A 27558-nucleotide genomic window follows, 5' to 3' on the forward strand; every position below is an offset into this window, starting at 1 on the left:
TCCTGAGATGAAAGATTACTTCCGTCCGAGCTCCGGCCTCTCTCTGGAACCGGCTCGTTGGGGATTGGGGAGCGGGCTACGCGAGGCTCGGGGACCGCGCCTTGCCACCTGCAGCGCCCGGGGCTCACCGGACGCTCTCGGCTCGATCCGGGACTCACACGGGGCATCCTTGCAGGTGGGAGTTGAGATCACTTCCAAGAGCCCAAGCCATGGTGGCCAAACAGCGGATCCGGATGGCTAATGAGAAGCACAGCAAAAACATCACCCAGAGGGGGAACGTAGCCAAAACCCTGGTAAGGTGGAGGCGGTGCAAGCCCGTAGAACGGGCAGGGCCCGGGGTGGGGCGGGGCGGGGCGGGGAGGGGCGGGGCCAGACGAGCGGGCCTAGAGCTCAAGACCGGTCCTCCCAGCTCCTCAGCGCCCAGCCCGCCTGTCCGGAGGGGCGGACCCAGCGGGTTCAGAGAGCTATGGTCAGGAGTCCTTGGTGCTGTCTTGGGCGTGAACGGAGAGGACCCTGGTTGGTCGAGACCCTTCTGGGGTGGCTGATGGGGCTACCACGGGAGGGAGAATTCAGCCTTTGTCTCTAGTGAAGATGGCAATCGCAGTTACAGGAGCTGTTAAGACAACTGCTTGACCCAGGGTTCTGAACTTATAGGTGCTAGAATGTTTGTTAAATAAGTGATGAATGTGTGTGTGAGTGAGTGAGTGAATGAATTAATGAATGCTATTTATCATCACCCTCTCCCAGGCTTCACCCCTTGCACATACCCAACCAACACACACCAACGTTTTTCTCTCCAGTCGCTTTATGAATGTTCTCTCTGTGTAAGTTGGAAAAGCTGCATGAGATTCTGCCCCATATTTCCCTCCATTCTCCTATTTCGCCTTTTCTCTAGTGAGGCCTCTTAAGTCTGGGCTTAAGTTTAAATGAAACTTTCCTCTTGCTCACCCTGTGAATTCAGGCACATTCTGATGGTATGATCCAAAACTTTAGAGACCAGTTTATTGCCAAGCATTCTGTGCCCTCAAAACTGTAGATTAAAGCTTTATGGCAAGTTTTAAGTAAAATTGTGCCTTTTGCACTAGGGTTTCTTTTAGCAATGCAAATTATCTTGAACAGAAAATGCTAGGTTTAGGATTTTGAACATTCAGAAACACGCCTCGGATGAGTTGTTGGGCAGTGTGAGTCTCCAAGACTATGAGCAAAGGCACTCAAATGAAAATCTAACTGAAGCTTGGGGTTTGGCTGGAAAAGCTTGCAGACTTGATAAGACAAGTCCTTTTAGCCAAAGAAATGATGCCACTTTGATTAACTGAGCAAAAAGCTGAATCTAAAATCACTAGACCAGAATGCTTGCAAAACTAAGCAGTGCTATGGCAGGGAAACCTTAGGATCAAACTCAGCTGTACTCAGGCCTTTATGCACAGCTCCAGGTTTAAGTCATGCTTGAAATTCTCTCACTTGAAAGTTAGATCATTTAGTTAGAGTGGCCAGCATAATGCCAATGTGCCTTTGAATTGGAACCATCTATCACATAGGTCTATGCTTTCCCTATTTATTTTTATTCCTAAAAAACTTGCTGTTCAAATTAACATTGACAACTTCTAATTAATGTTAACTATTCAAGATTTTGTATCCTTAGGATATTAACTCTTCCTAGGATATCATATACACTAACTGATAATATTGAAAATCTCTAGTTGTATGATTCTTTTTAATGAACTAAAGAACCAGCATTCAGTTGTTAAGTGAATTTGGTTGACAACTTATCTGACTGTAAAAGTAGCAACAAAATAGGAACTAATTTGCAGAGCTGTTTTATCTGTTAGGCTTTGTAAACTCAATGTCTGCCACTTCCAGCTTTTCAGGACCATGTAATTTTTGTTTGGGACCTGAAGTGAAAATTATTGGCTCTAAAATAAAAGAAAATAGAAAAAAATGGAGAAAAACTGTTTATCTAGAAAATGTAGTCACCTGCAGTTCACCTCAACACAACTTTCAGAACTGCATTCAAATTATATTTAATCTATGGTATGAGTGCATTTTCATGAATTCTGATATACCATGGAGTAGGCCCTTCAAAAGTGTCTAGCGCCTGTGAGTATTTTTAAATGGCCCTGCTAATTTTGTAATGAAAGTTTTCCAAACCAAGCCATGATGTATGTTTATTTTCCTTTGGTTAGGAGAGCTTTTAGCTAACCTTATTATAAATGGGTCAGCATCCAAAAATGAAAAATAAAATTGTCTTTTAAAAAGCAACACTTTAAATCCTAAATTTTATTTTCCTAATTATAGGCCCAAATGATTAGACTTTGAAAGAATTAACTTGCAAGAGATAACTTGTTTAGATGAAATCCAATAGATGGAGACAGGTAAACAGATTCTAACCGAAAATTTGGAATAATCATTCAGAAATAAGGCCCTTTGAATGTATGCAGATGTTTAGTATTTTATTACTAGCTAATAGCTATAGAGTGAATCAGTATTATTCTCCCAGATAGCAGATAAAGCCAAGAAACAGAGAAATGGAATAATCGTGTCATGATTATACAGTAGTAACTGCTTCAGAATGAAGAGGGAATTTAAATTTCAGAGTTCTGAGTTGCCCTGCTATTATCACAGGGAAAGCCATCCCCTGACATTTTGGAGCCTCAGGAAACAGCAACTCCCATTTGAAATGAACCATGTCATTTGTGAGTTTCTACTGCTTTTCTTACCTTTCCCAGCAATAGATTCAGGGTAGGTGAATCATCCCAAAGGGACTGTGCTGGGCACCACTCCCCCCCTCAAAGTAACATAGACTCTCAAAAAGGATATATTGGTATTAGGATCACCGGGGTGTTCTTGAGCTCTGAAAGTCCCCAAATAATATTGCTTCACTGGGAAATGTCATCAAAAGGTTTTTTTGCTCCAAGTTCTGCTTTATAATTTGTGTTTTCCTACAAAGAAAAAAATAAAGGACCTCATTTGATACATGACTAGACCATTCATTTACAGGCTTTTGAATTCACTTGTTGGCTTTGCTGGAGATGGAGCAAAATGAATTTTATGTAAGTTTAGTAGGATGACAGCAACAGAGTTGGTTTCTGGTCAGCCATGACAAATTGTTAGGAAGTTAGTGAAAGAGGATGGGAAGGGATAAATGTCACACTTTATTCAGGTAACTTTATTTAATATGTGTACTATTTACTTGACTTCACCTTGACCTGGTCTTTAGTGCTAAAGCATGACACGATAAAAATGCTAGTTAACATTATCTTATGCAATTATTTATGGTCGATTTTGTCCTTGTCTAGTCAATAGCAACTACCTCTTTCTTTGCAGTGTGATTTGGCCTCAAATAAGAGCCGTGTAGATATGAGCCTGTCAAGGACGGAGGAGGGAGTCGTTTAGAGTCTCCCTGCCACTGACACTTGAATCCATACTTCTCCAGTTAAAAAAAAAAAGGCAGGAATAACCATATCACTAATTAGGAAGTATATTAAAAAACACAATATCCTTCCTAGACTCTATCTTTACCCGACCTAAGAAATCATGTTTAATGAAGCCTGTGTGATTATTCCTTCTTTAATGAACACTTATTAAACATCTACTATGTTTAAGTTCTATATTAGGCATTGCTATGCAGTGATACGTGAAAGAGAAAGTGCCTGCCCTTGAGGGGCCTGCAGGCTAGTGGAGAGCCAGACATTAAACATATTATCACAAAAATAAGTAGAGATACAAACTGTGATAAATATCAAGAAAAAGTACATGGCAACATTAATGAAAAGTGAACCAACTGAGGTAGAAGAGAAGACTCTCTAAGAAAGTTAATGAGTAAGCTGTGAGCCAAAGAACCGTTGTCCTATCTATAATAAAATTAGTTCTTTAACTTGTTTTGGCTATGGCCTATTCTGGGCTCACACTAATGAGCAAATAGTGAGTACTACTTTTTTCACTCTACCCTCTTCCAGGGAATTTGAGAAATTCACTGTGTTTACAGATGCCTGGCAAAAAATCTTGTTCTTCTAATCATTTGAATTGATTTTTAAGGACCAAGCCCTACCTGCTGTAGACCTAGAGGGAGGGGCTGCAGAGGCACGTTCTTTTCACATCTGTGCTTTGAGTTTGAGAAGAGCAGGAGGTATGAAGGGCTAGATTGGCAAGGGTCCAACAGCGCCCATCTGCATTCCAGGGAATGCAGAAATTTCTCCAAAGTGTAAGCTTCACAATATTAGGAATTTTATTACAAAATGCTGCTTCCCTCATATCCATTCACAGTTGCTGTGGCACTTCTGTGATTCCAAGGATTTCCACTGCGCTGCCTTCTCAAAGTTTTTAGCACATAGAAGGTTCTGAGAGCATGGCTGTGCTCTGTGACCCTACTTGGAATTCCAGATACAAGAATTAAAAATTAATATGTTGGCCCTAGCTGGCTAGCTTAGTTGGTGGGAGTGTTGCCCAGATGCACCAAGGTTGCAGGTTCAGTATCTGGTCAGGCCACAAATGCAAAGCAACCCATGAATGAGTTAAAAAGTGGAACAACAAAGCAATATTTCTCTCTTTCTCAAATTAATAAGTTTGTTCAAATTTTAATGAATGTGTCAGTGGAAAACACCCAGGCTCTGTAATGAGGCAGACCTAAATTTGAATCCCAGCTCTTGCGCAAGCTAACAAATTTGAGCCTCAGTTCTCAATTACAGAATGGAGTTGCATGGAATTGAGAGTGCTGGGAATAGTGGATGTAGACTTCTTAGTATGCATCTGACATAGAGTGTGCTTTCAACAAATGGAAGTAATTATTAGTAATATCATTTTTGGCTCCCAAATCATTGTATTATTGGTTTTATGTATTTACATCCTGTCCCCAGACTATTTAAGACCACCAAGTTCATTGAGTTACAGCAATGTAAATAAGGTTAATGATGAATATTTTTAAACCTTGATCCTTTACAACTGACTGTATTCATCTCTATCTGCTCATTGGGCATTGACACTGAGTCTGTCTTATCCACAGTGGAAGCCCCAGTTCCTAGTATAGTAACTAGCAGTACTCATTGTTCCCTGAATTAATGATCCTAATCTTACTTTCTCCCATTCTCTTTTAGAGACCGCAAGAAGAAAAATACCCTGTGGGACCATGGCTATTGGCACTGTTTGTTTTTGTTGTCTGTGGCTCAGGTATGGGTTTTTTACTGACCTCGTATCCCATATTCTCCTCTGTCCTTCAAAACACATGTTTTATTCACAAGGTAAATAGACAAAAAATATGTTAGTCTGAGATTCAAGTTAATTTCTGCCTAAGGCCTTGATCTAAATAGCTTTGACTTAGTTTCTATTATAGCAAACCAAATATGAGTAGAGATAGAACTGATATAGTATCAAATTATGATCATAAAATGATTACACAGAGCAATGAAATTGGCTCTATATACGCTTTAGAGTTCAGTTGAACCTTTTTGTGAAGACACAGTCTAACAGCATTTAAAACAGAAAGTGGAGCACCTTTCTGACAGATAAATCCACACTCCAGAAAGGGAAGGTCCTTGGCGTAGGAGGAAGCTTGATCATGCTTCTCTATAGAACTGAGCTTTTTACCTGAGCCTCAAATTACAGTCAGCTCATACTGGAAGGTGACAAGTTCAGAGAGCTTCACTTACATTGACATGCAAATACACATACAATGAGGAGACTTGAGAAAAAGGATCATGCATTTGTTTCTAGTTGAATTCTAGTTGGGAGTCTTGACATAATTTCTGGACCCCAGGTGTTGAGTCTCTGAAGTATTAGTGAGTGGAGGTTACTTCTTAATATTACCCATAATGTAGGCAGTCAGAGGGTCCCCTCTCTACCACCTCACTGTTGCTGAGGCAAGGAAGGCTAAGAGTCCACATCTTCCTGCAAGGAACCAGGCCTCCCACAAAGACATCATTCTCTCCAGTGGCAAAAGACACCCATGAAGAGGGGCAGATCAATGTCTCTGTTCTTCAAGAAACCACTCTTCCAAGGAAACAAAGCTCTTAGGAGGAAGGAAAGATCCAAAAGATTTGGTGTTATTGTTCTTGAGGCTCAAATATGTTAAAGATGATTTGGCATTCCAAGATGAAATGATCTTCCACTCAAAGAAACAAAACTGTGCCCCTTTCCCGAAGCTGTGTCCTCAAAGGGAATCTTTTGCCTATATATGGGATCCTTCATCTTTAAAAGAGTTTACCCATCCTCTGCTGGAATACTTCTTCAAAAGCCTATCTCATTTCTATATAGGTTTAATTGTATTAGAAGTGTCACCCCTCTTTTGAACTACACTGTACTGTTTTCTCAGTAACTCAGGTGTAGACTCCTGAAGTCACATAGCATAGACTTGTTCTCTTCTGAACATCTTGAATCTTTGGATGTTTTAAAGATGACTACCTAGTGATTCCTTCTGCTAGCTAAATTCCCATAGTTCTCTCAATCTGGCCTCATAAGATGTGGTTTCCAGATACATGCCATGACTCTTCTAAAGTATAGTATTTGCTACTGCAGAAGTTGGTCTAGACGTGCTGTTGGTGCTACAGAGGCAGTAAGATTGTCACTGCCCTTAACCTCAGCGCTTTGCTTCTATTACTATGACCCAGCTTGCAGTTTATTTTGAACAGTCACAACACATTCGAGAATCACATCAGGGTGGCAGCCAGACCCCACCAAGATCTTTACATAAACTTCCTGCACACTCCAGAGATGCAGCTACCTAACCCCAACATACATTGTTTTATTTTATTCATAGCTCTCGTCATCATTTGGAATTATTTTGTTAGCTTACTTATTATCCATTTCCCTCTACTAGGATATAAGCTCAGGGAAAGCAGTGTTTATTTTTCACTATATTTTGTAGATCCTACTACAGTATTTTACATGTTGCGAGTGCTCAGTATGGTTGGATGGATGGATGGATGAATGGATGCATCAATGGATGGATGAATAAAGCCAGATATTCTGCATACTATAGATATCCAATTAACGTTTTTGAGACCTAACATAAAGCTTCATGAATATGTATATTAAAATTTTATTGTTGGTTTCAGTTGTCTTTCTATAGAGTAGCCATAAATTCTGGAAACACAGAAGAACATGCGTAATAAATGGCTTACCAGTATTATGTTATAATATGCAGTATGGTTAGTGACATTACACAATATATTCAACATGGTGTCCTCCTTTAGTAATGTGTAGTTCAGAGCATAGTTCAGTGACTTGGGTGCATCGATGCAACATTTTCTTCAGTGTCTGCATATTCATCTGTGATGCATTGCCTCAGATGATCTGTCTCTGATTTTTATCCCAAAACAAGTCAAAAACACCTGTGCCTCAGCATGCCACAGAAAAATAAAAAGTCGATCAATATAAAAAAATTTGTCTATGTTTTCAAGTTTTATGGCTAGACTGTAGATTGTTAGATCTTGAACCTTGAGTCTTTTATCTAATTATCTTTCTTTCCCAGCTTTATGGCCTCTGAAAGAATATTATTTCTCCAAGTCACTGGTAAAAGTCTGAACCTGGAGAATTCCCTGGAACACAGTTAGAGACAACTCCCTTCAGGTTGACTTTGAACCTCTCAACAGAACTCTTGCCAACAATCACCATGTCTTGAGGGTCCCCTGTGAGCCTGGCCCTATGCCAGGCTTTGAAACTACAACCTCCTTCAGGACCTGCAGACACTGGAGGAGGCAGATAAAGAAGCTGTTCGTTGTAATTTCTGTCCGTTGGAAGAAAGCACTGAGGTAGTAGAATGCCTGGAGTGCTTGGAGAGCACGGATAAGGGATTGTCTTAGTCTAATCAGGCTGCTGTAACAAAATACTACAGTGTGAGGGGCTTATAAGCAGCAGAAATATATTGCTCACAGTTCTGGAGGTTGGAAGTCAGATTTAGGTGACAGCATGCTCAGGTGAGAGCCTCTTTCTGGTGACAGATTTTTTCCTTGTATCTTCATATGGTACCTTTATGTATTATAGAAGGGGCAGGGAACTCTCTGGGGCCTCTTTTTTAAAAGCAATAATTCCATTCCTGAGGATTCCACCCTCAGGACCTTAACACCTCCCAAAGGCCCAACCTTCTACCCATCACATTAGAGATTTCAACATGTGAATTTGGGAGAACACAATCAATCAGACTGCAAGAGGAACTTCCAGATCATATGGGGCAGAAGAGAAAGTTCCCCAGAGGAGGTGCAGTTTGAGCTGAATTTTGAAGAACAAACAGCCAGACAAAGGGAAGATTATTCCACTTGAAGGAACACTATGTAACAAAGGCACAGAGGCTTGAGACAGTGCCCCAGGCTCAGGAATGGCCAAAGCCCAGTTATCACATAGCCCTCCCCATCCTGTGCTCTTGTTTAGGAGGGGAGGGGAGCCAATGGAGTTACTTGGTCTGGCTTGTTTTTTTCAAACCTGTGCTAGTTCTCAATTGTCTTCCTTTTGAAAGGGCTTTAAAAACTTCCCTAAACTACATTTTTACATATAGTAGGAACTGAATCTTCCTCCCTTGGCTAAATTGGGGCACTCTTCTGGAACCCTCCCAGTTTGCAGGAGTTTTTTCAGGGATCCAGTACTTTGGCTTTGTTATTCATTCTGTAGGATTATCCAGGGGCCTGGATGGGGGACCACAGGGCCTGGAGATTTGGACTTAATATGAGGAAGAAAACACAGCACTCATCAGCATGCCATATCGTGTCCCGTACTCCCCTAGTGCCACTTCTTTACATCTTCCTAGTTCAGACCATTGTGCTTTTATGGAAAGGCGAGACATAAAATGGGAGTTGGGTCATCTTACTTTCTCTATCCTATTTACTGCTGCCATAATCCCTACGTCCTGGGCCTCATCTCTTTTTTAATCATAACTAAGAATAATCCACTAGCACCATGTTTTGTTTTGTGTTTTGTTTTGTTTTGTTTACAACTTTAGCAAATTTTTGCAAGCCTCAGCTCAAGTTGGGCACTACTCTCACAGAAACGTGTCATGCTTCTCCATTCGTCCTTGGTACTGTGCCCTTCCTTTTATCTTTGTACATGTTCTTTTCTAAGTCAAACATCATGAAAAACACAACAGCACCTTGAGATGTGTCCCCATTGCCCCCTCCCTGGGATTAGCCACAATTCAGTTCATTTTGCAGAGCCCACTATCCCTCTTGAGTTTCTCCCTTCTTAGGGTCACAGGGCACAGGTTTCCACCTATCTTTTCTCTCCCTTTAGAGGGATATGATTTCCTCAAGTATAGCCATTACCTTTACCAGTTCCTCTGCTTTATGTAGTAAGGCTTGTTGGTTGGGGGATGATTGAAGCCCCTTAGTACTGTTCTTTCTCACCTCTATCCCAGTTCTGTGACCCAAAGGAGAGACCATCTACACCTCACATCCAGTCATCCTCCTGTGCTGTGCACACCCTCACTTCTGCTCTTTCCTGTGACACTCACACAAAATGCACTGTAGTTTCTGGTGGAGTTTCTGTACCCCCACAGACACATGCCCCTTCCTTCGTGTCCCTCTAGCCTCTTTCCTTTGAACAAGATATACCCACGTGCCAGGGTAAAGTTCCACTTCAGCAAGTCCCAGTGATACCTTTGAGGTCATTTGTCCTCTTGGAGATCATGGCATTAGTCATTCCCACTTTGTATATTTTATACAGACAGAAAAAATATGAGATCTTCTAATATTAATGATGATGTTGATCTGATTCTCTGAAATACCCCCTTGCTTTCATTACCTCACTCAACTAACCCACATTTCCAATTGACGATTGGTTGGGCAAAGTGCTCTTTTTAAAAGTATTATTGGTGTACCTAGGGTAAATAAATAATCAGGTTAGGCAAGGAATAAGAAATGCACACTTTATCTGTTTTCCCAGCTATATTCCAGGAAAGAATTAAAGCTGGTTAAATATTGTCACTTAAGTACATGCTCACTTACTGGTTACCCTTACTCCATTTTATATGGAAAAACGAGTTAACAAACCTGCAAGAGGCTGCAGGATCCCTTTATTATGGGGAGTGATGTGTCCCAGCAAATTTTGGCCCTCTGCTTCTCAGTCTCTTTCCTGTATTCTCCTTTCCTGCCTTTCATATCTATAGTGCTTTCCTGTCTTTCATATTAACAGTGCTGGTAAAAGCAAGATAATGAAAGGGAAGGAACAGAAACCTAGAGAACATTGAGGGTACAGGGGCAAGACACCCAGAGACCCCCAGCCCAAACATGCACCAAGGGAACACCCACCACCTCACCAAGAAGTTGGATAAGAGCACTGGGGCTGTTCCAAGGATCCCACGATCCTAGTCCAAGTACATGGTGGTAATCTCTAATCCCCTGCCCTGTTAAGAGGCAGTTGAAGAAGGTTTACCTAAATAGACCCCTTTCCAGAAGTAAGTAAATTTCCACATTCCACTATTGCAACAGGTCTCTTAGGCAAAACACTTCTTTGAAACCTGACCAATTGGCAGTCATAGGATAAGAGGCCTCAGAGGAGGGGAGAATTTTGGAATGTGCCAGATGTGGGTTCAAAGCCTAGATTTGCTATTTATCAGCTGAATAACCTTGGACACTTTATTTACTCTCTCTGTATTGATTCTCTTACCAATCAAGAAGGCATACAGGAGCATCTGCACAGGTGGTCCTGGTATTGAATGCTTCCAGGGATGTAAGTGCTGGCCTACAACATTCTTGGAACCTGCAGCTTCAGCCTCCACCACCTCTGCCCCTGTAGCCCTCATAGAAAAGAGTGGCCCCAGGGATGTGGGGCAGGCGCCTCTCATCCTCCCAGGCGGGGCCTTTGATTGGCAGGCTCAGCCATCACATTTTTCTGGATCTTTCGGAAAGCAGTAGGCCCTGCCTCTTCACTCCAAGGATAAGTGTGATAAGTGCAATTTTAAGTGGTAACACTCTGGGTACATGAGACTGTTTTCCCAAGATAAAGCATCGAAATCTTTTAGACCTCCCATTGCAAGAAAAAGGAAGTACCCACATGCAGACTAAAATCAATGAATAAGGGTCCGTACTTTAAGTTGAATATGAGAAGTGAAATACATGTTTCATTTCCTTAACGCAACCTACATCCTCCATTGTTTTGTTATAAAAGTTTTCTTTGTGAGATAGGAAAGCTTTGTTCTTTTGAGACACAATGTTATCCAACAGGACATTTCAGGGCCATCTTGTGCTTTGTTTTGCTCAGTTGGTAACCAGCTTTATTGTTATTAATATTATATACCTTCTGTCAGAAATCCAAGATCTGCTTTTCAAATACCCATTAGGGGACCCCCTCAGGTGATTATTCCAAATAGGCCAGAAAATTATCTTGTTCAAGTCTTGTCCTGGGACTTTGTGTTGCTGGAACCTTTTAAACTGGTTATGTTTACCTGCATTTGATCTCCTAGGACTCCAGATCCACTTTGAAGCCCAAAGTGTCTAAACACCCCCCCCTTTTATAAAAACATTATCTTACATTTCTGCTAGTAATGCAGCCTCTCCCCAGATAAGCAGCTCATTGCAGGTCTCTCAGTCCTTGGTTTCAAAACCTGCCTTTTTGAGAGAACTGTTTAATAGCTTCTGAAGAGTTCTCGTTTTTATCTCGAGACTCAGAGACAAGTTCTTATTTTTATCAAGAGACTCAGTGACCTGGAATGTCTGCCTGAGACAGTAAAGACTGCTGTCTTCACAAGACACTAGCAGTCGGGTTGCCCTTCCCCAGACTACTACTGACGCTAGTCACCACTGTTTGTGCTCAAAGCCCTGGCTTTTCTCTCCTCTTATCCTCAGCTCTTTTAAAAGCCCTAGTGAGAAGATCGTACGAACCTTTCGCCTTTTTCTAAAAGCCTTAGTGAGAAAGACTCTGAGGCCACACCAAAACTTTACGTGAAAATGTGCTGCAGTTGATTACTCATGTCTGTCATGACTGTGGTATTAACAGCAGGATCCCATGCTCATCTTTGCTGATCCTGGTCTAACCTTTTCAAAATGTAAGTGCCACAGTGTTCACAGGACAACTGTCTGCTGCATTTTCAGCTTACCTCCTTCACTACAATGCCTCCTGGACTCAATGAAACTAGGTCTTTTCCTTACCATGCCAGTTGTTCTGACAGTTTGGTCATTTAGTCAGCATATCCGTGCTGTGACTCTTTGCAATGTGGTTGTATCTTTCTCCATTCTCTCATTGAGGTCTCAGCTGGGGTTAACAGAGTCACCATCGCCTGATCCTGGTGGGGCTCTTCTGTACCAGACATACCCCAGTGCCCTCCCTCGGACTGTTTTTCCCTCATGTATTCCTGATTTTAATTTTATTTTTCTCTCTCTCTCTGACCAATCTTGATCTTCATTTCCTAATTAGTGGTTATGAGAATTTCAGTGGTTACTGAACCTGGGTGTTCCTGAAACAGAAGCTTATATCTTCCATCAAAGAGAAACCTCCAAGGTAACCCAATTAACCAGTGACTGTTACTTTTTTCATAATTTTCTATATTTTCCAGTTTCATCAATGAGCAGAATCACTTTTATACTGAAAAGAAATTAAGTGTAATTTAAGAACAAAACATCTAGCCTTAGTGGTTCATAGCCTTAAAAAAAAAACAACAGCAAAACTCTTTGTTAAAATCCTAGAGAGAAACAAATGAAAGAGCTGCAGTTCTGGTTGGAGTGCAATCTGTGTGAGTATGTGTAGTGTGCGTGTGTGTTGTGTGTGTGTGTGTAGAGGTATACCCTGTATTGCTGGATATTCTGATGTTTTCATCCACAGAAGGGAATATCCAGCTGGACCCTCTTTGACTGTCAAATAGGAAATTGTGTGGCCCCGAGCTAGCGCCCGCTACTGAGTTCACAGCCTTCAGTAGCTGGCCAGGTTTATTTGGCCCCATCAGTTGTGAGCAGCCGCACTGTCTCTGGGCAGGGACATTCCTTTTGTCCATTGGTTGACAGACTGTACTCTTCTCCTGTATCCTCCAGAGACTCTCTCTACCTGTGAGGGTGGGGTGGGAAGAGAGATAATGTCACAGACAGGTGTTTTTCAGCACAACCTATTCAGAGAGATATGAAGAAGTGACTACCTGAGATATTCTCAGATGGGCCTCAGCTTCTCCCATTCTCTCACCCTCATGTTTCAAGTCACCCATCTGTCCCCCTGTCTATACGGGCTAGGAGCCTTTCCATTTCTGGAAGAGCTAACACCCACCCTTCCTGGACTCAGTGTTTTCCTTAAGGACAATGTGGAGGAGGAAAACTCACATGTGTGCCAGCTCCAGGGCCAGCCTCCCCGGATTTGAAACCCAGCTTTGCCACCTGCTAGCTGTGTAGCCTTGTCCAAGTTACTCATGCCCACTTTAACCCTCAGTTCTCCCATTCTTAAAAGGGTTAGTTCTGGTTTCTGACTCCTAGGATCCTCATGAAAACTAATCCTAAGGGTTAATGCATGTCTAATGTTTAGTGGGGTCACATTAATGGTATTAAAATATTTGTTGTTATTGTCATTATATTGATGGTCCTTAGCCATACCATCTCTTGAGCTATTAACTTCCTTCGCAAGGTTCTGACCAAGATTCTGAATGCTTACAAGGAAAGAAAGATACCATCGTGCCCCTTTGGTGGTGTTGCTTGGTGACAATGAGAACACCTAGAGTGGAGGGGCATATAGTTCATGATACCAAGGCAACTGCATGGGCTCTAGCCGTACCTGGACAAGTAGAGGGCAGGGTATGTCAGCCAGAGGTCAGTGGCATCACTTCTGGAGGAGTGGCTGGAGCCTCTTCTGTATTTCTAGAAAGAACTCTTTATAAACTAGATCACGCGGGTGAGCAAGATCTGTCCACATAGCTAGTTTGGCTGCCATTTTTTCATGCCAGGCTCTACACACATTTTCCTTCTACTCACACAAAACTGAGGCTCAGAGAAGAAATCAGCCAGCATCCCATGCTAAGAAATGAGGAAACCAGTACCCAAACCTGAACTCCAAACCCAGCTGCTTTCTGTTACCCTGCATTTCCTCTCTTAACTTACATTTTTCTGAAAATACTCTACCACAGATCTCTACCAAGTTTCAGCCTTTAGCATATGACTGTGTTTTGAGAAGAATTTCTCTTAAGACATCCTACTTTCCCTGCCAGAAAAAGTGCATTGTCCAGAGATACTAGATGGGCAGCCATCCTGGGTCTTCTCTCAGATAGATAAAGCCTTCACCAAGTTAGGACTGCTTTTTGACTGGGCTACTGGACACCCATCACCTTACGTGCTCTGGATACATGCTCTGGAACAGATTCAAACTCACCATGTTTACACACCAACCACACAGACACTGGCCTTTGGAGGAGACCACCAGCACATTCCTAGAATTGTGACGTGCAGAGGGAGTCATCCCCCGATGTTTGAGGAACAGAGCAGCCCTAGAGAAGCCCTGCTGCTTCACCACCAAGGAAAGACAAAGATGCGCGTCTACTCTGGAAGTCCTGCCTAGAGATCTGACGTGGACAATCTGGAGAGGCGCTCACCAGCCACTAGATCCCACAAAGTGACTTGTGACCTCCCTTGTCATGTGCCACCATCTGCTGTGTGCCCATGGAGCATTTGGGTTTGTGTGTGGACTCCTTCTCAGAAGAGTGTTTCTGCTGTCTGCATCACCTTCTTTGATAATAATATCTCCTTTTTCAATAGTGTATTCCTGCCTTTACCTGTTCCTAGCATGTCTGTCTTTTCCCTCTTTGCCATCTCTGGAGAAGCCACCAGGAAACCTTACCAGGAAATGGTACCTTGCTTTTGACTTTCTCTGTGCTGATTCTTTTAGAGAGCATAATGATCCATCTTTGCAATGTCTCATCTCCTAATATTTCTACTTGTACCTCACAGGGTTAATAATTTTCTTACCAGCTCTTCTTTCATTTTTTAAATGAAAAAAAAAAAGACCAAATTGTGTAATTTCTAGAGTTGCCTTATCCTCCTAACGGATATTTCTTTGGTCTGTCTCAATATCTCAGGAACTTCCTGGATCTCTCCTGTCAAGTATTTATCTCCAATAAAAGTGGCTTTCTGAAGCTTTTTATTTTCTGACAGGACAGCCTTCTGGCAGCCCCTTCCTATTGTCCAGCTTTCTTATGATTTCCTGTGTCCTTCTGGCACTCCCAGTTAACTGGGATAAGTCAGGTCCCAGGGTAAGAGTGAGTTAGAATGCTACAGTCCCAGGCCTCAAGGAATTGTGGGTGTGTCATGACGTAGCTTCCCCTCCAGGGACTGAGCTCTTGGGACATTTGAATCTAAGCATATCCACTTGATGCTGGCTCTTGGCTTGCAAATTAAGTGTTTGAGGTTTTTAATATGTGTTTTTCTCCATAACTTTTGTAATTATTCACCTTTCATTCCTTCAATAAATATTTACTATGTGCCCAAAGCTGACCTAGGCCTAGGGGTAGGGTCATGAGCAAAATCGTCCAAGGTCCCTACTCACCTATAGCTTACAATCTGGTAGGGAAGTAAGGTGAGCTAGTCAAGTAATTATGCTAAAACATGTAAAATTTCAGACATAAAAGTGTGTGAGGAGAAGCATATAGGGCTGTGAAAGCATATAATACAAAAGGCTGGTGGTATACACTGGGTAAGTGGTTCCCAAAGTGTGGTCTCTGGACCAGCAGCCTTAGCATCACCTGGGAACTAGTTAGAAATATACATTCTCATTTCCCACCCCAGACTCATTGGATTAGACACTCTGGAGGTGGGGTCTAGCATATCTGTTTTCATATGTCCTCAGGTGATTGGGAAATACACACTCAAGTTTGAAAACTCTTGCTCCAGATAGTCAAATAAGGCTTCTCTGAAGATGTAATAGTTGAATCATGAAGGAATAGGGTGGGCTGGGGAAAGTATTTCCCACAGGAAAAAAAATGGCATTTGTAAAAGCCCTGTAGTAAGAGCAGAGAGCTTTTGAAAACAGGAGGGATTACCCAAGAGAGGAGAAGAGTGATAAAAGATGAGTCTGGATGAGTTGACTGGATCCAGGATCCAGCATCCAGATTGGGCAAAAGGAAGCTTTGGATGTGCTTTAAACACAGGGATGGCATAATCTTACTTGTTTTTACTTAAAGAATAAATCTATCTGTAGGAAGGTGAAAAGATTGAAGAGTTGTAAAAGTAGAGCAGTTTTAGAGGTCACCACAGGCACCTGAAGGAAGATGATGGTCCCTTGGACGAGGTGGGTTTCTGAGGGGAACAAAGAGATGGTCCTAATCACAAGATTCTTAGGTGTAAGTCCATAGATCTCAGTTATAAATTGGAGGTGTGAAGGATGACTCTAGTGTTTTGTTTTACATGCAAGATGGAGGGTAAGGATGCCCAGTTTGACAGTGGGAACAGACCATGAGAAGGTCCTGTTGAGTTTGACGTGCCTTTGAGCTACCTAAGATAGTGGAAGGTGTGGCTCTAGAGTTTGGAGGAAACATCCAGGCTGGCAATAAACATGGGCAAATGAGTCATCAAAAGCTAAGTGGCAACTGAAATTGTGGGCCAGGATGAGGTCATCCAGAGAGAAAGAATGCAATGAAGAGGAGAAAGCCAGAATACTTATTGAGAAACTATTTCATCCTTGTTTACTGGTCAGGTGGAGTTAGGATGAACCCACAAAACACCTTTAGTGTATAGAGCCAAAGAGAATGAGGAAATGAAAAACTAGGAGAAGACAATGTCATAGAGGTCAAGGGAAGAAAGAGTTTCAAGGAGGGAGTGCTTGGCAATGGTGACCAGGGAAGGAATGCGGAGTCAGGAGAATTGTTCTAGGTTGTTTGATTTTTGAGTGTGAGTGATTCTTGCATGTTAAAGCCTAAGAATTTCATTGAAAGGGGATGGTGAACAAAAGAAAGATGTGATCTTCACAGGTAACCGAAGACCAGGATCCTAAATGTGGGTGGGAAAGTGAGAAGCTAGATTCTGCTCTAGCGTGAATTTCTCTGTACCTCCACGACCCACCCAAGGCCAGACCCCCTGACCTGAAATGCCTGCTATCCCTCCCTTTCTTGGAATCTCTCCTTCCTGCTATCCCGTCTGCACACAGTTCCTTATCCTGCAGCCTACTCAGCTGTTTTCTCAGTTTTGTTCACCCACTGTTAAGTTATTAACTTATCAGGGTCTAGACTCCCCACTTCCTTTCCCACTTTGAAAGCACTGTTGGCTCCCTTCCTGTTCTCTGCCTCAGAAAGTCAACATTTGGAAGACTGGCATTACTTTGTGGGTCCTTATTGGCAGGCACACAAAATTACAATTAATATAATTGGTATAGGATGTTAAAGGCTTCTTAAACACATTGACACACTGAAAAAGGAATAATAAACACAACCATCTCTCCATTAGCTTAGATGTGGAAGCAAATGGTAAACTTAAAACAGAATATTTGAAATAATGTATCCAAGAGGGTTCAATTTTAAAGGGTCACATATAAACATGTTAGGACCATCAGATTTTTACATGGACTCAGTTAAGGTTAGGAATAATCTTTAATTTTTAAAGCAGACTCAGAAAGAGATAGGTTGTTTGAATATGTGTTTCTACTCCAAGACAAGCAAATTTTGTATCAGATTCTTTAGAGAAATTTGCTGCAGTTCCTTAAGAATTGAGTGGTTTTATCACTACCTAGCACTTTTGAAGTCATGAGTTAATGTAATGGAGTAAGATGGACTAAAGGCACAGACTGTTTTCTATTTGTTGATCTATATCCTACTGAAGTGATTTCTTATCTGAAGATAAAATTAAGGAAGAAAGAATATTTTTGACCATCTTTTATAAGCACATGTTTCACTTATGTCATTATACTGATTCCTTGCAATCCTTTGATTTTCAGATCAGTCCTTAGATCCTTCCTTGCAATCTATAGTACAATCTATAGATTTTTCAAATACAGAAATCAGTGCTGATGGCTGGGGTCGAGGGGAGTGGTGAGAGATAAATGCAGACAACTGTAATTGAACAACAATAAAATAATTTTTAAAGAAAAGAAGTCAGGGCTCAAAACTGTTCAGTAATTTCCCCAATTCCCACCTCTAGAGAGTGTCAAGTAGCTCTGGACCTCTGGTCTTTATGTTCATAGATGGAAAAGCAGCAGTCATTGCTGAAGTAATAGTAATAGTAGGAATAATAGCACTAACTCCCAATCATCGAATCCTGGATGTACAAGAAGGCTTCATACACAAGGTCTGTCCAGAAAAAGTCCAGTCATTGTTAATATAACAAGAACAACTCTTTGCCTCACATTGATATAACCTGGCAGCCAAGCAGAGTGGACTGGAATGTGCATGTGTGAATAATGACGACTTCAGTGACTAGTCAGTGGGGGCAGTAGATGCTGTGAGCATTTGTGCTGTGTGGCCATTGCATTCAAAATGACTGAGCAAGTAGAGCAATGAATCTGCACCAAATTTTGCATTAAGCTTGCACATTCCCCCGTGGAAACTATTTGGATGATTCAGAAGGCCACAGCTATGGGCAACTAGTGATTGGGATCTTCATCAGGACAATGCACCTGCTCCATGCATCGTATCTTGTGCAGAGTTTTTGGTGAAACATCAAATCACCCAGGTAATTCTCAGCCTTCCTAGAGCCCAAATTTGGCACCCTGCAACTTCTGATTTTCCAAAAACCTGAAAACTAAAATCACATTTGAAAGAGAAGATATTTCAGACCATCAGTGAGATTCAGGAAAATATATGGGGCAGCTGATGGTGATTGGGAGAACTGCGTGAGATCCCAAGGTGCCTACTTTGAAGGGGACTGAGGCGCGTCATTGTCCTATGTGCAATGCTTCTTGTATCTTCCTCAAGAAATGTCTCTATTTTTCATATCATATGGCTGGATACCTTCTGGACAGACCCCATATGTCATGTCATCTATTCCTGGAACAAACCTGTAAGCATCATCGTCTTCATTGTACAGAAGAGAAAACAGGCTCAACAAGATTAAATGATCTGTTCAGTGAAGAACTGGACTTCAAGCCCAGTTTCACTTGGCCCTGACATTTCACTGTACAGTAACTTTGTCAGGACCAGGGACGTTTTCCTGATCCCCAAAACGAAGCCTGAGGCATGGTAGATATAAATATTTTTCCCCTGATGTTGACTGTACAACTGTCTTCCAGCATTTCTCTTGAGCCTGAATAGCAAAAGTTTATTTAATTTTTATTCTTGTCAGCCTTGGGAGGGGAGCACAGAAACATCAGCTATTTCTGTGAGCTTATTCATTGTGTTAAGGTACTTTCTCATGGATCTAGCAACTTTCTCTATCAAGACCCTCCTTAAGCCCCAGACTAGGCCAAGAAAACCTCTAGTGCAACCAGAATTAAATGTCACAAGTTGGTGAATTAACTCATTTGATGGATCTAGAGAAGAGCCCCTCCCATGGTCACACAGAACAGGTTTGCTCTAATGTTACACATAATTCTAACGATCTTTGTTTTTAGTTTAGTCCGCAGTGACATAATAAAGAAAGCCCACTGCAGATTAGTGTAGTAACATCAGAGATATTAATAACTGATACAAAAAACAATAAGAAGAAGCAGAAATGAGGACCCAGAAGTATAGCCAACCAGAGCTATTTTGTGCACTCTCCAGAGTATTACAGTGGAGTCACACTGAGCATTCATGAGAAGGTAACATTAAATCCCATTTGGTTTATATCATGTATCCAGTTTAGGAAAGTAGTAATGATGTGTCCAGGGTTCCTTTTTTTTTTTTAAGAAAAAAATGCATTAGTGTTTGACCTAGCTTTCAAATCTCACTGCCTTGAGATTATGGGCCTCAGCATTAGTTGCCTGCGGATCCCCAAGCACAGTGCCTGGCAGAGACCATGTGCTCACTAACGTTAGGTGATGAAATGTCCAATGCCTTTTTTCTCTGAGGGTTCCAGATAAACTGTTTTACTGCAGTCGCTTAGGAAGCTGCACTCCTGGGTATATTCTAGGATGACTTTATGAAGGAGACAAGAGGCAAGACCCCAGGGTGCCCAGTGTTTACTGTTTTTACACATTAAATGAGATGATACTTAGCCTCCCTTCAAAAATAAAATCACCTCACTGTGTGGTAGTTGCTATGATCATTGTCTTCATCCAGACTGACCAGTACTGCCCACTGGGGAGGGTTTACAAAAGCAATCAGGACCTTCTCCTGGGACACATTTAAACCCAATAGCTAGAACCATTTTGGGGGCTATGTAAACAGCTCTTGTGGAAATAAGTGCAGATCCCAGGAATTATCTGTGGGGCTTACAGGCCGCCCAGCCCTCGGTGTCAGTGAAGGAAGTGGTGTGATGAAGACTGAGCTCTGAATAAGTCAGCATTGCTCCCATGGGAAACAGCACATTTCAGAAGGTTAGAGGGGGCCAGAAAAGTCCCTTGCGTCGGGGTTGGGGCAGTCAGGGGCTCAGCTTCGTGCATCTGCCCTGTAAGCACCCGCCCTTCTGCCCAGCTCTGAGGCTGCTTGTTTTCCAGGTCAGAGCTCTGCTGAAAAGGTGGCCTCACTGCCCTGTTAAATGAGCACAGAGCCTGGACAAAAGCCATGTCCCCAGCAGGAGCAGAATATTGTAGGGAAGGGCACCAAATCTCTCAGCCCCTGAGGGACTTTTGGCCTTTACTCCTAGTGGACTTAGCAGGAGTTATCTATAAATCCCTGAGGCATCCACCAGCAGACACAGCAAGGCTGCCTTTTTAGAGAAGTTCACTGACCTTTTGTTAACTTAACTCCATGTTAGGAAATATCTAATCAGTTGTGTGCTATTGTGTCAAGGGCCCAGGGTCAGCTGAAGCAGGGCTCCTGGTGGGTCAGGGTTTCCAGCTGTGTGCTGTCTGGTATCTGAGCTGTTTTCTTTTCCTCTTTCAGCTATCTTTCAGATCATTCAGAGCATAAGGATGGGCATGTGAGAAGGCCCGGATCTGACACTGCCCCTCCTGCTGCAGGGTGGAGGACCACTTAAGCTCTTAGCCGGGTATCTGTGGGAAGCAAACAGGCCACACAGAGTAGAAAAAACAAAAGGCTCCTGCAATTGTTCCCTGATCACTTCATCATGGATGTCAGACCAAATTGCCTTTTCACAGGACATCTTGGTACATCCGTGTTCTGGAGTGGAAAAGACATCTTGCTTTTCTGTTGGCAGGATTGGTAGCTCCCCAGTGTCTGCAAAGTGCTCTGCTTGGCTTTTCCTTTGGTTTCAGGAATGTATGCATGTGGCCCTCTGAATTATCACCACTTTGCAATCTATGGATACAATCTCTCCTCCACTGGGAACTGGTTTTACAAATAAATGTGTTTGTTCAACCTTATTCATGTGTGGATTACAGTGAGAAAACTGAAGTACAGAAGATGCCAGAATTGTTCCAGGAGGGTTAGAGGCCAGAGGTGGGGGACTTGATGATGCAATCAGGGAATCTGTGGCCTGGAGCCAGATCTAGACATAACCAGCAGGGTGCTGGGTGAACCTCAAGGTCTTTGCCTGAAAGGAAGCCCCCGATGGCTCTGATGACCTTGTGTTTTCCACACATTTGACAATTCTCTCTCTCTCATTCTCTCTCTCTCTGTATTTTTTCTTGTTGTTGTTCTTTTTTTTAGTCCAGAAAAAGCACCTACAGTGTGTGTTAAGGTCCCAATTTGCCGCTCTCACTGTGGTCTGCCTCAGAGTTTGCCAGGAAGCAGATGTCGGAGGCCTCTTTGTGAAAACTGTCCAACCTGGGGCCCAGCTCTGCCCTTATACAGAGCATGGCACAGGCAGGAGTGTGCTGCACTCTGGGTAGTCAGCTGGGAGGACAGTGGCTGAGGCCCAGGGCTCGTGGGTGAGACCACCTTTGCCTGACCAGTCTTCCCCACAGCCTCCCCAAGAGTGGTCTGCCTTCATTGGCATCTTGGCATGTTAGACGTGGAGAAGAAGCATCTCAAACTGCAGGTTCTTGGGTCCCACCTCAAGCCTGCCAACTCCTAATTGCTGCAGGTGGGGCTAAGAATAAATGTTTGCTACAGGCCTGGGTAAGGCTTCTGTACCCTGACTCTTGAGGATCACAATCTTGAGAAAGCTCAGCTAGAGATCTTGTCCCATTCCCAAGCAGTGAAGGCAACCAAAGTTTGTTCTCAAGCAAAGTGTATTCTTGCAGGGACAGGAGCAGCATTTTCAATAAGACTTCTGATGTCACCTAAGGGAGCCAGAGACAGTTGCAGAGATCTCTGACAGGACTAAAGATACTCACCTCACACCTTTAAGTAGGTCTTTGTTGGCTTTTTTTATTCCATCTTTGCATTCTTAGCATGTTTTATCCTATAGTACTCTGAGAGCTTTAAAAACAGAAGTAGCTAGGACCTCTCTCAACAACATAAGAGGCTTTGTTGTAAGCGGCACACTTCAAAATAGAAGGTGAGATTGTTATTTTATTTTTATTTTTTTTAATTTACTTATTTTTGGTCTACTCCAGTCTTTCACCCCAGACCCTTTACTGATATTCTTTAAGGCTTTCTTTTCTTCCATCTTCCAAGTTCCCCTTCTGCCTTTTTCTTTCCCATTGAGAAGAGAAGACACCAGGGCTGGTCCAAAATTAGCAGCCCCAGGGACACCCCCACCCCCACTGTGCTCCCCACTGCTCCCACACCCTCTGCCCTTCTCAAGGCAACAAAAAACATTTTTCACCACTGGAGGGCTGCACATAAGTCATGCTTATGAACTGGTCCCCTCATTTTGTTGGCTCTGTCTGGCTATCCTGTTCTAGGCCACCCAATGAGACCAGTGTACCGTGAACAATCAGACCCCACAGCTGCCTACCAAGAGATGGGAAGAAGAAAGACCCCTTGACACAGATTTTACCTAGTCTATCCTCCCATATATGTCCTCTCTGACTCCCCTGTTGCCTAGACTTCATCTGCCTATGCACCCTCCTCCTCCTCCCCCTAACACCAATATAAGGATACCCACTACACTCTTAGGAAGGCCCAAGCTTTGTGGTTTATCCTTTATTGGATAGGATGTTCCCTCCTCCCCCTATTTTGTCTTTTCCAAGCTTGAATAGTAGGATGATTATTGCCCCATTTCAAGGAAATGGAAACTGAAATTTGGCCAGGTGACTTCAGCTAGCTCCAGGTGACAGATATGGTAGGCTGAGTGATTTATATCCCCAGGCTATGTGATCATCCACAAATTGGTTTTCTCTTAGTTTCCAGGTAGCCTCCCTGAAATATTGGCATAGGACAGTCTGCCCTCCCTGGTGACTTCTTCTATCAGTCTTCTGCGAGCAGAGATAGGAACTGCCCTAAGTAAACTAGCGTATGGTTGGCTTATGTTGTATGGTGAAGACTTATGAGTATCATTTGGCATGACACATAGTAAGATTTACACAGCAACCCAATGCACAGCACACCCACCAAAACAAGTTGTACAGAACAACACTTAATCCGTAACACCTGCATGCACTCTGATTTGTCTTCCTACTGTATTTTTTTAATGCTGGTTGCACCCTCCTCAAGTGACTAAATAACCCATAGTTTGAAAAATACTAGGCAGAGGAAAACCAAGCCCTTAGTAAGAGACAGAGAGGCAGTACTCATCAGGCAAGCAAGTGTAAATCCCACTTCGAATCCTGATGAGAATCTGATGCCACACCTCAGTCACAGCCAATCAGTCCCTCCAGTGGAACATAAGCAACTTCTTTGGGGGTTTAAGGGACATTGGCAGACCCTTGAGAGAGACCACTAGCACCACCTTAAGTCTTTGAAACCATGTAACACAAATAGCAGGTCCCACTGTTGGCATCAGTGTGCTATGCATCCCAAATGCTCAGGGTGGGCACAGCTGGTTAAAAGCAGGAATCTGCTGAAAATCAAACTCTTTGTGAAAAATGGGCACATGTATTTTTAAAAAACATTCATCCAGATGATTCTAATGCTACCTGTCTACCAATTAATATTTGAAAACAAATTCATCAGCAGACATTTTAATTAAACCAAACCAGGAACCCAGAGGTAATACCCCCAAACCTCACACTGCATCAACTCTGATCCAAACAGTGTCTCGCTCTGAAAGTGTAAGCATTTGGGGTGCTCCACAGAGCTTGGTGACGATGAGACATGATGTCTCATTTTACTTCAGGTCTCATATGTATTTGTTGTCACAAATAGACCACAGACTGGGGCACCTAATACTTAACTGTCAGAGCTGTCTGTGTAGGAGGGAAGACAGGTGTGTGGTGGGAAGGCTAAGGGCTTTTTCCAGGTCCCCGCCCTCCAAGGCATTCTGATAGATCAAACACTGTTTCTAGGAAGGCCAGCAATGGGTGAATGTGTTCACTGGTTCAGAAGGGAAGGAAACATGCACTTTGCTATAAGACATTTCTCATCCCAGCCAAACACAAGAATATTTGAATGTATTATTCCTCCAGTTATTCCACACTTGGCCCCCAGAGCTTAGGAGGCAAAATGTCATCTGGATGATATCCTACACTGTTCACAAGTCATCATCAGGCATCAGCTACAAACTGTGACAGATCTCAGTCACAGGACCCTCTCTTTGAACATTCTCAAGTCCTGTGGCTCTGTTTGCCAGCCATGTGTCTGGCTTCCTCCCAGGAGTCAGCAAACTTTTTCAGTAGAGAATCAGATAATATTTTAGGCTTTGTGGTCCAGGTGGTCTCACGACTACTCAACTACACTGTTATAGCTTGAAAGCAACCATAGATGATATATAAAGGAACAGATCAGATGTTCTACGTTGCAATAAAACTTATTTAAAAAAGTAAGTGGGTCTTGTAGGACCATGGTTTATCAACCTCTGCTGTGGACCACAGTTCTCAAATTGTGGTTCCCCTTTCTTTGAGCTTCATCAGCATCACCTGGGAAGTTGTTAGAGATGGAAATCCTCAGACTTTAACCCAGACCCACTGAATCAGAAACCCTGGGGGTGGGGCCCAGCAGTGGGGCTTTGAGAGCTTGCCAGGTGACCCCTTGCAAACACAAGTTTGAGAACCACTGCTCCGCATTTTGTGCTGAACCTGTCCAGTCCAGAGAGCTGTCCATGGTTAGCTGACTGTATGGGCCTCTCCCCTTCATCTCTCACACTTAATTAACTATTTTGTAGCTAGAGTTTTGCTCCCTACTTGTTTCATGCCTCTATATTTTGTCTACCAAATAGATTGAAAACCCATTGAAGAGAGTCTATGTCTTTGACTTCTGCCTCTACCCCTTCATTGCTTCATTCTAAGTATTTAATAAAGGTAGAAGGGCCTTTCTTTCTTCCATTACCTTTTTGAATCTCAGAGATGATAGTTATATACAGAACTTTCAGCCCACAGTTTACTTTATAAAACTACACTAAGTGCCTACTGTGTGCCAGGCCCTGTTTTAAGGCATAAGTCCCTTGCCTTCATGGAACTTACATTATAGTGGGGAATACATAACACACACCCATATTTTTCAGACCATAAGCCATACCTAGGTTTTAGAGGAGGAAAATAGGAAAAAAATTTTGAAGCAAAATATGTGGTCAAATATTTAATAACATAAATAACATGATATTTCACCAATGTAAATGTAAAACTACACTCAGACTATAAGACACACTCCCATTTCCCTCCCAAATTTGGGGGGAGTGCATCTTATAGTCCAAAAAATATGGTAAATGTGTCAATGACAACTATGAAAAAAAAGCAAGATAATGTGATGGTAACTGGGAGGATGAGTGAGATTTTAAACAGTGTGATCTGGATAAAGCCAAGAAGGTCCTCTATATTCTTACAACCTAAAAAAGACCATGTAGGCCATTGTGTATAATCCTTTCTGTAGATAGGGCTGTAAGAGTTCTCATTTCATGGTGAGTCAGGATACTGCTGTGCTGTGGTGACAATCCCCCCAAGCTTGGCCACTTAGCACGACCAACATTTCCTTCTCTCACACAAGTCAGAGGTAGGTTGGCAAGGGCTTCCCTCCAGGGGTGTCTCAGGATCCAGGTTATGCTGCCATCACAGTACAAAGTCACCACAGAATAGAGAGCGAGAGATGCATAACAACAGCAGCTCTCCACTGCCTTGGCCTGGAAGTGACCCCTCACTTCCACTCACTTTATCAGACAAAACTAGTCACATGGCCTCAATTTACCTGCAAGGGAAACTGGGCAATGTCAGGGTGCACATGCATGTTTCATGAACTCTGTTTCTGCCACAATATTATTTTTAGCATGCTGTGGTAAAATGTTGAGTTGCGGTCAATTTTCTAACCATAACCTTTTCTTAGGGTCTAAATCTCACTGTGCTCCTTAGGCCTTTAGAGCCCACCTGTGCCAAGCTCACAGGCAGTGTCTCAGAGAAAGCTTGCTTTGGGCCATGGGTCGTTGGCTATGTGACTTACCATGCAAACCAGGATGCTTCTACACATACAAGTAGGTACTATTGATAATTCTATTAATAATTATACCAGGACACTACACAAATCTGTGACTGTCCTGGGCAAAAGAGGACATATGGCAACCTAGTCATGGATTTATGCACAAGCCCTCATCTCTAAAACACTGTCCTAACCCCTTATTCACAGCAGAAGGCAGAATCTCCTAAGAAGAAATTTAGAATTTAAGTAATAAAAGTGATACAGGTAATTGTATTCACCCCAAAAGATTTCCTCACAACTCTGCCAAGGCAGAACAAAAGATATTAAGTGCCTTGGTATGTGAGTAGGATCCCGGTGGGAGACCTAAAAGACAAAGTGAAGTTTAACAATGGTGGGGAAAGATCAGGGAGTCAAGTTCTCCACTAGAGAGTTTTGGCCTTGAATGTTCAAATGTCATTTATCAAAACAGAGGCATAGACTATATCGCTGACATCTTGAAAGTCCCCAATACACAAACCTATACACAAAGACTTCTGTTTTATCTTACTTTGACAGATACAAACTTTAAATATTACATTAGGGACACAATAAGATCTGAGCAGAGGTGTGCAGAGCTCTAAAAAAGAAGCCCAGATGAGTATTTGGGATCGTTATTCATTTCTTCCTGGCAGGAGCACGATGGATGTAGCAAACAAGTGAGAGAGACAGTTACTGCTAAGATGAAGAGACCAGAAAGAAATAAGCATGGAGTCACCACCCAAAAGTTGCTGCAAAGCATTCTTAAACATTTTATAACAGCAGACACTCGTTTTTTTTAGTTTCCACAAAAGAAAGGTTACGCTTACTTGCAGAAGACTTACTGTGTACCAAACACTATTCAGGTACCTATGAGTATTGACCTGTTTAATCTTCACAAAATGCCCCTCAGGTAGAACTATAATAATCCCTGTCCTACCAATGAGGAAACTGAGACACAGAAGGTTCAAAAAACTCCCTGAAGGTCATGCTGCTGGTAGACAAGGGGTGGGATTTAAATCCCAGCGGACTGGCTCCACCACCCATGTGCTTAGCCGCTGCACTGCCCCTAGCAAGGGCTGACCCTACCAACTGAAAGAACTGGGTTGTGTTTTATTTTCACTGCTCTACATCCAAGAGGAAGAACAGGGCTTGGAGCTCAAAAACATTCATGAAATGAATGCCTGAATGAGTTAACAAGTAATAGCCTTTGGCGAGTACATAGTTTCAGCGAGACTGGAGTTCTG

At 42.6% G+C, this 27558-nt stretch overlaps 1 protein-coding gene across 1 annotated transcript; it reads left to right on the forward strand.

Annotated features, from left to right (window-relative positions):
• Positions 1-209: 209 nt before the first annotated feature.
• Positions 210-21217, forward strand: SERP2 (stress associated endoplasmic reticulum protein family member 2). Its single transcript, XM_037070897.1, has 3 exons — positions 210-293; positions 5091-5163; positions 20831-21217. The coding sequence occupies exons 1-3, from the start codon at positions 210-212 to the stop codon at positions 20869-20871; spliced, it is 198 nt and encodes a 65-aa protein (XP_036926792.1). The 3' UTR covers positions 20872-21217.
• Positions 21218-27558: the final 6341 nt, after the last annotated feature.

The sequence above is a fragment of the Sturnira hondurensis genome, unplaced genomic scaffold (assembly GCF_014824575.4).
Source record: "Sturnira hondurensis isolate 20B ecotype Veracruz unplaced genomic scaffold, ASM1482457v3 Scaffold0019117, whole genome shotgun sequence".
NCBI classification, from domain to species: domain Eukaryota; kingdom Metazoa; phylum Chordata; class Mammalia; order Chiroptera; family Phyllostomidae; genus Sturnira; species Sturnira hondurensis.

Excerpts from the sequence above, each read along its gene's own strand:
- SERP2 (XM_037070897.1), top strand. The coding sequence starts at position 210 with ATGGTGGCCAAACAGCGGATCCGGATGGCTAATGAGAAGCACAGCAAA. Across the intron at positions 294-5,090 it reads GGAACGTAGCCAAAACCCTG|AGACCGCAAGAAGAAAAATA; the intron begins GTAAGGTGGAGG and ends ATTCTCTTTTAG. Across the intron at positions 5,164-20,830 it reads TTTTGTTGTCTGTGGCTCAG|CTATCTTTCAGATCATTCAG; the intron begins GTATGGGTTTTT and ends TTCCTCTTTCAG.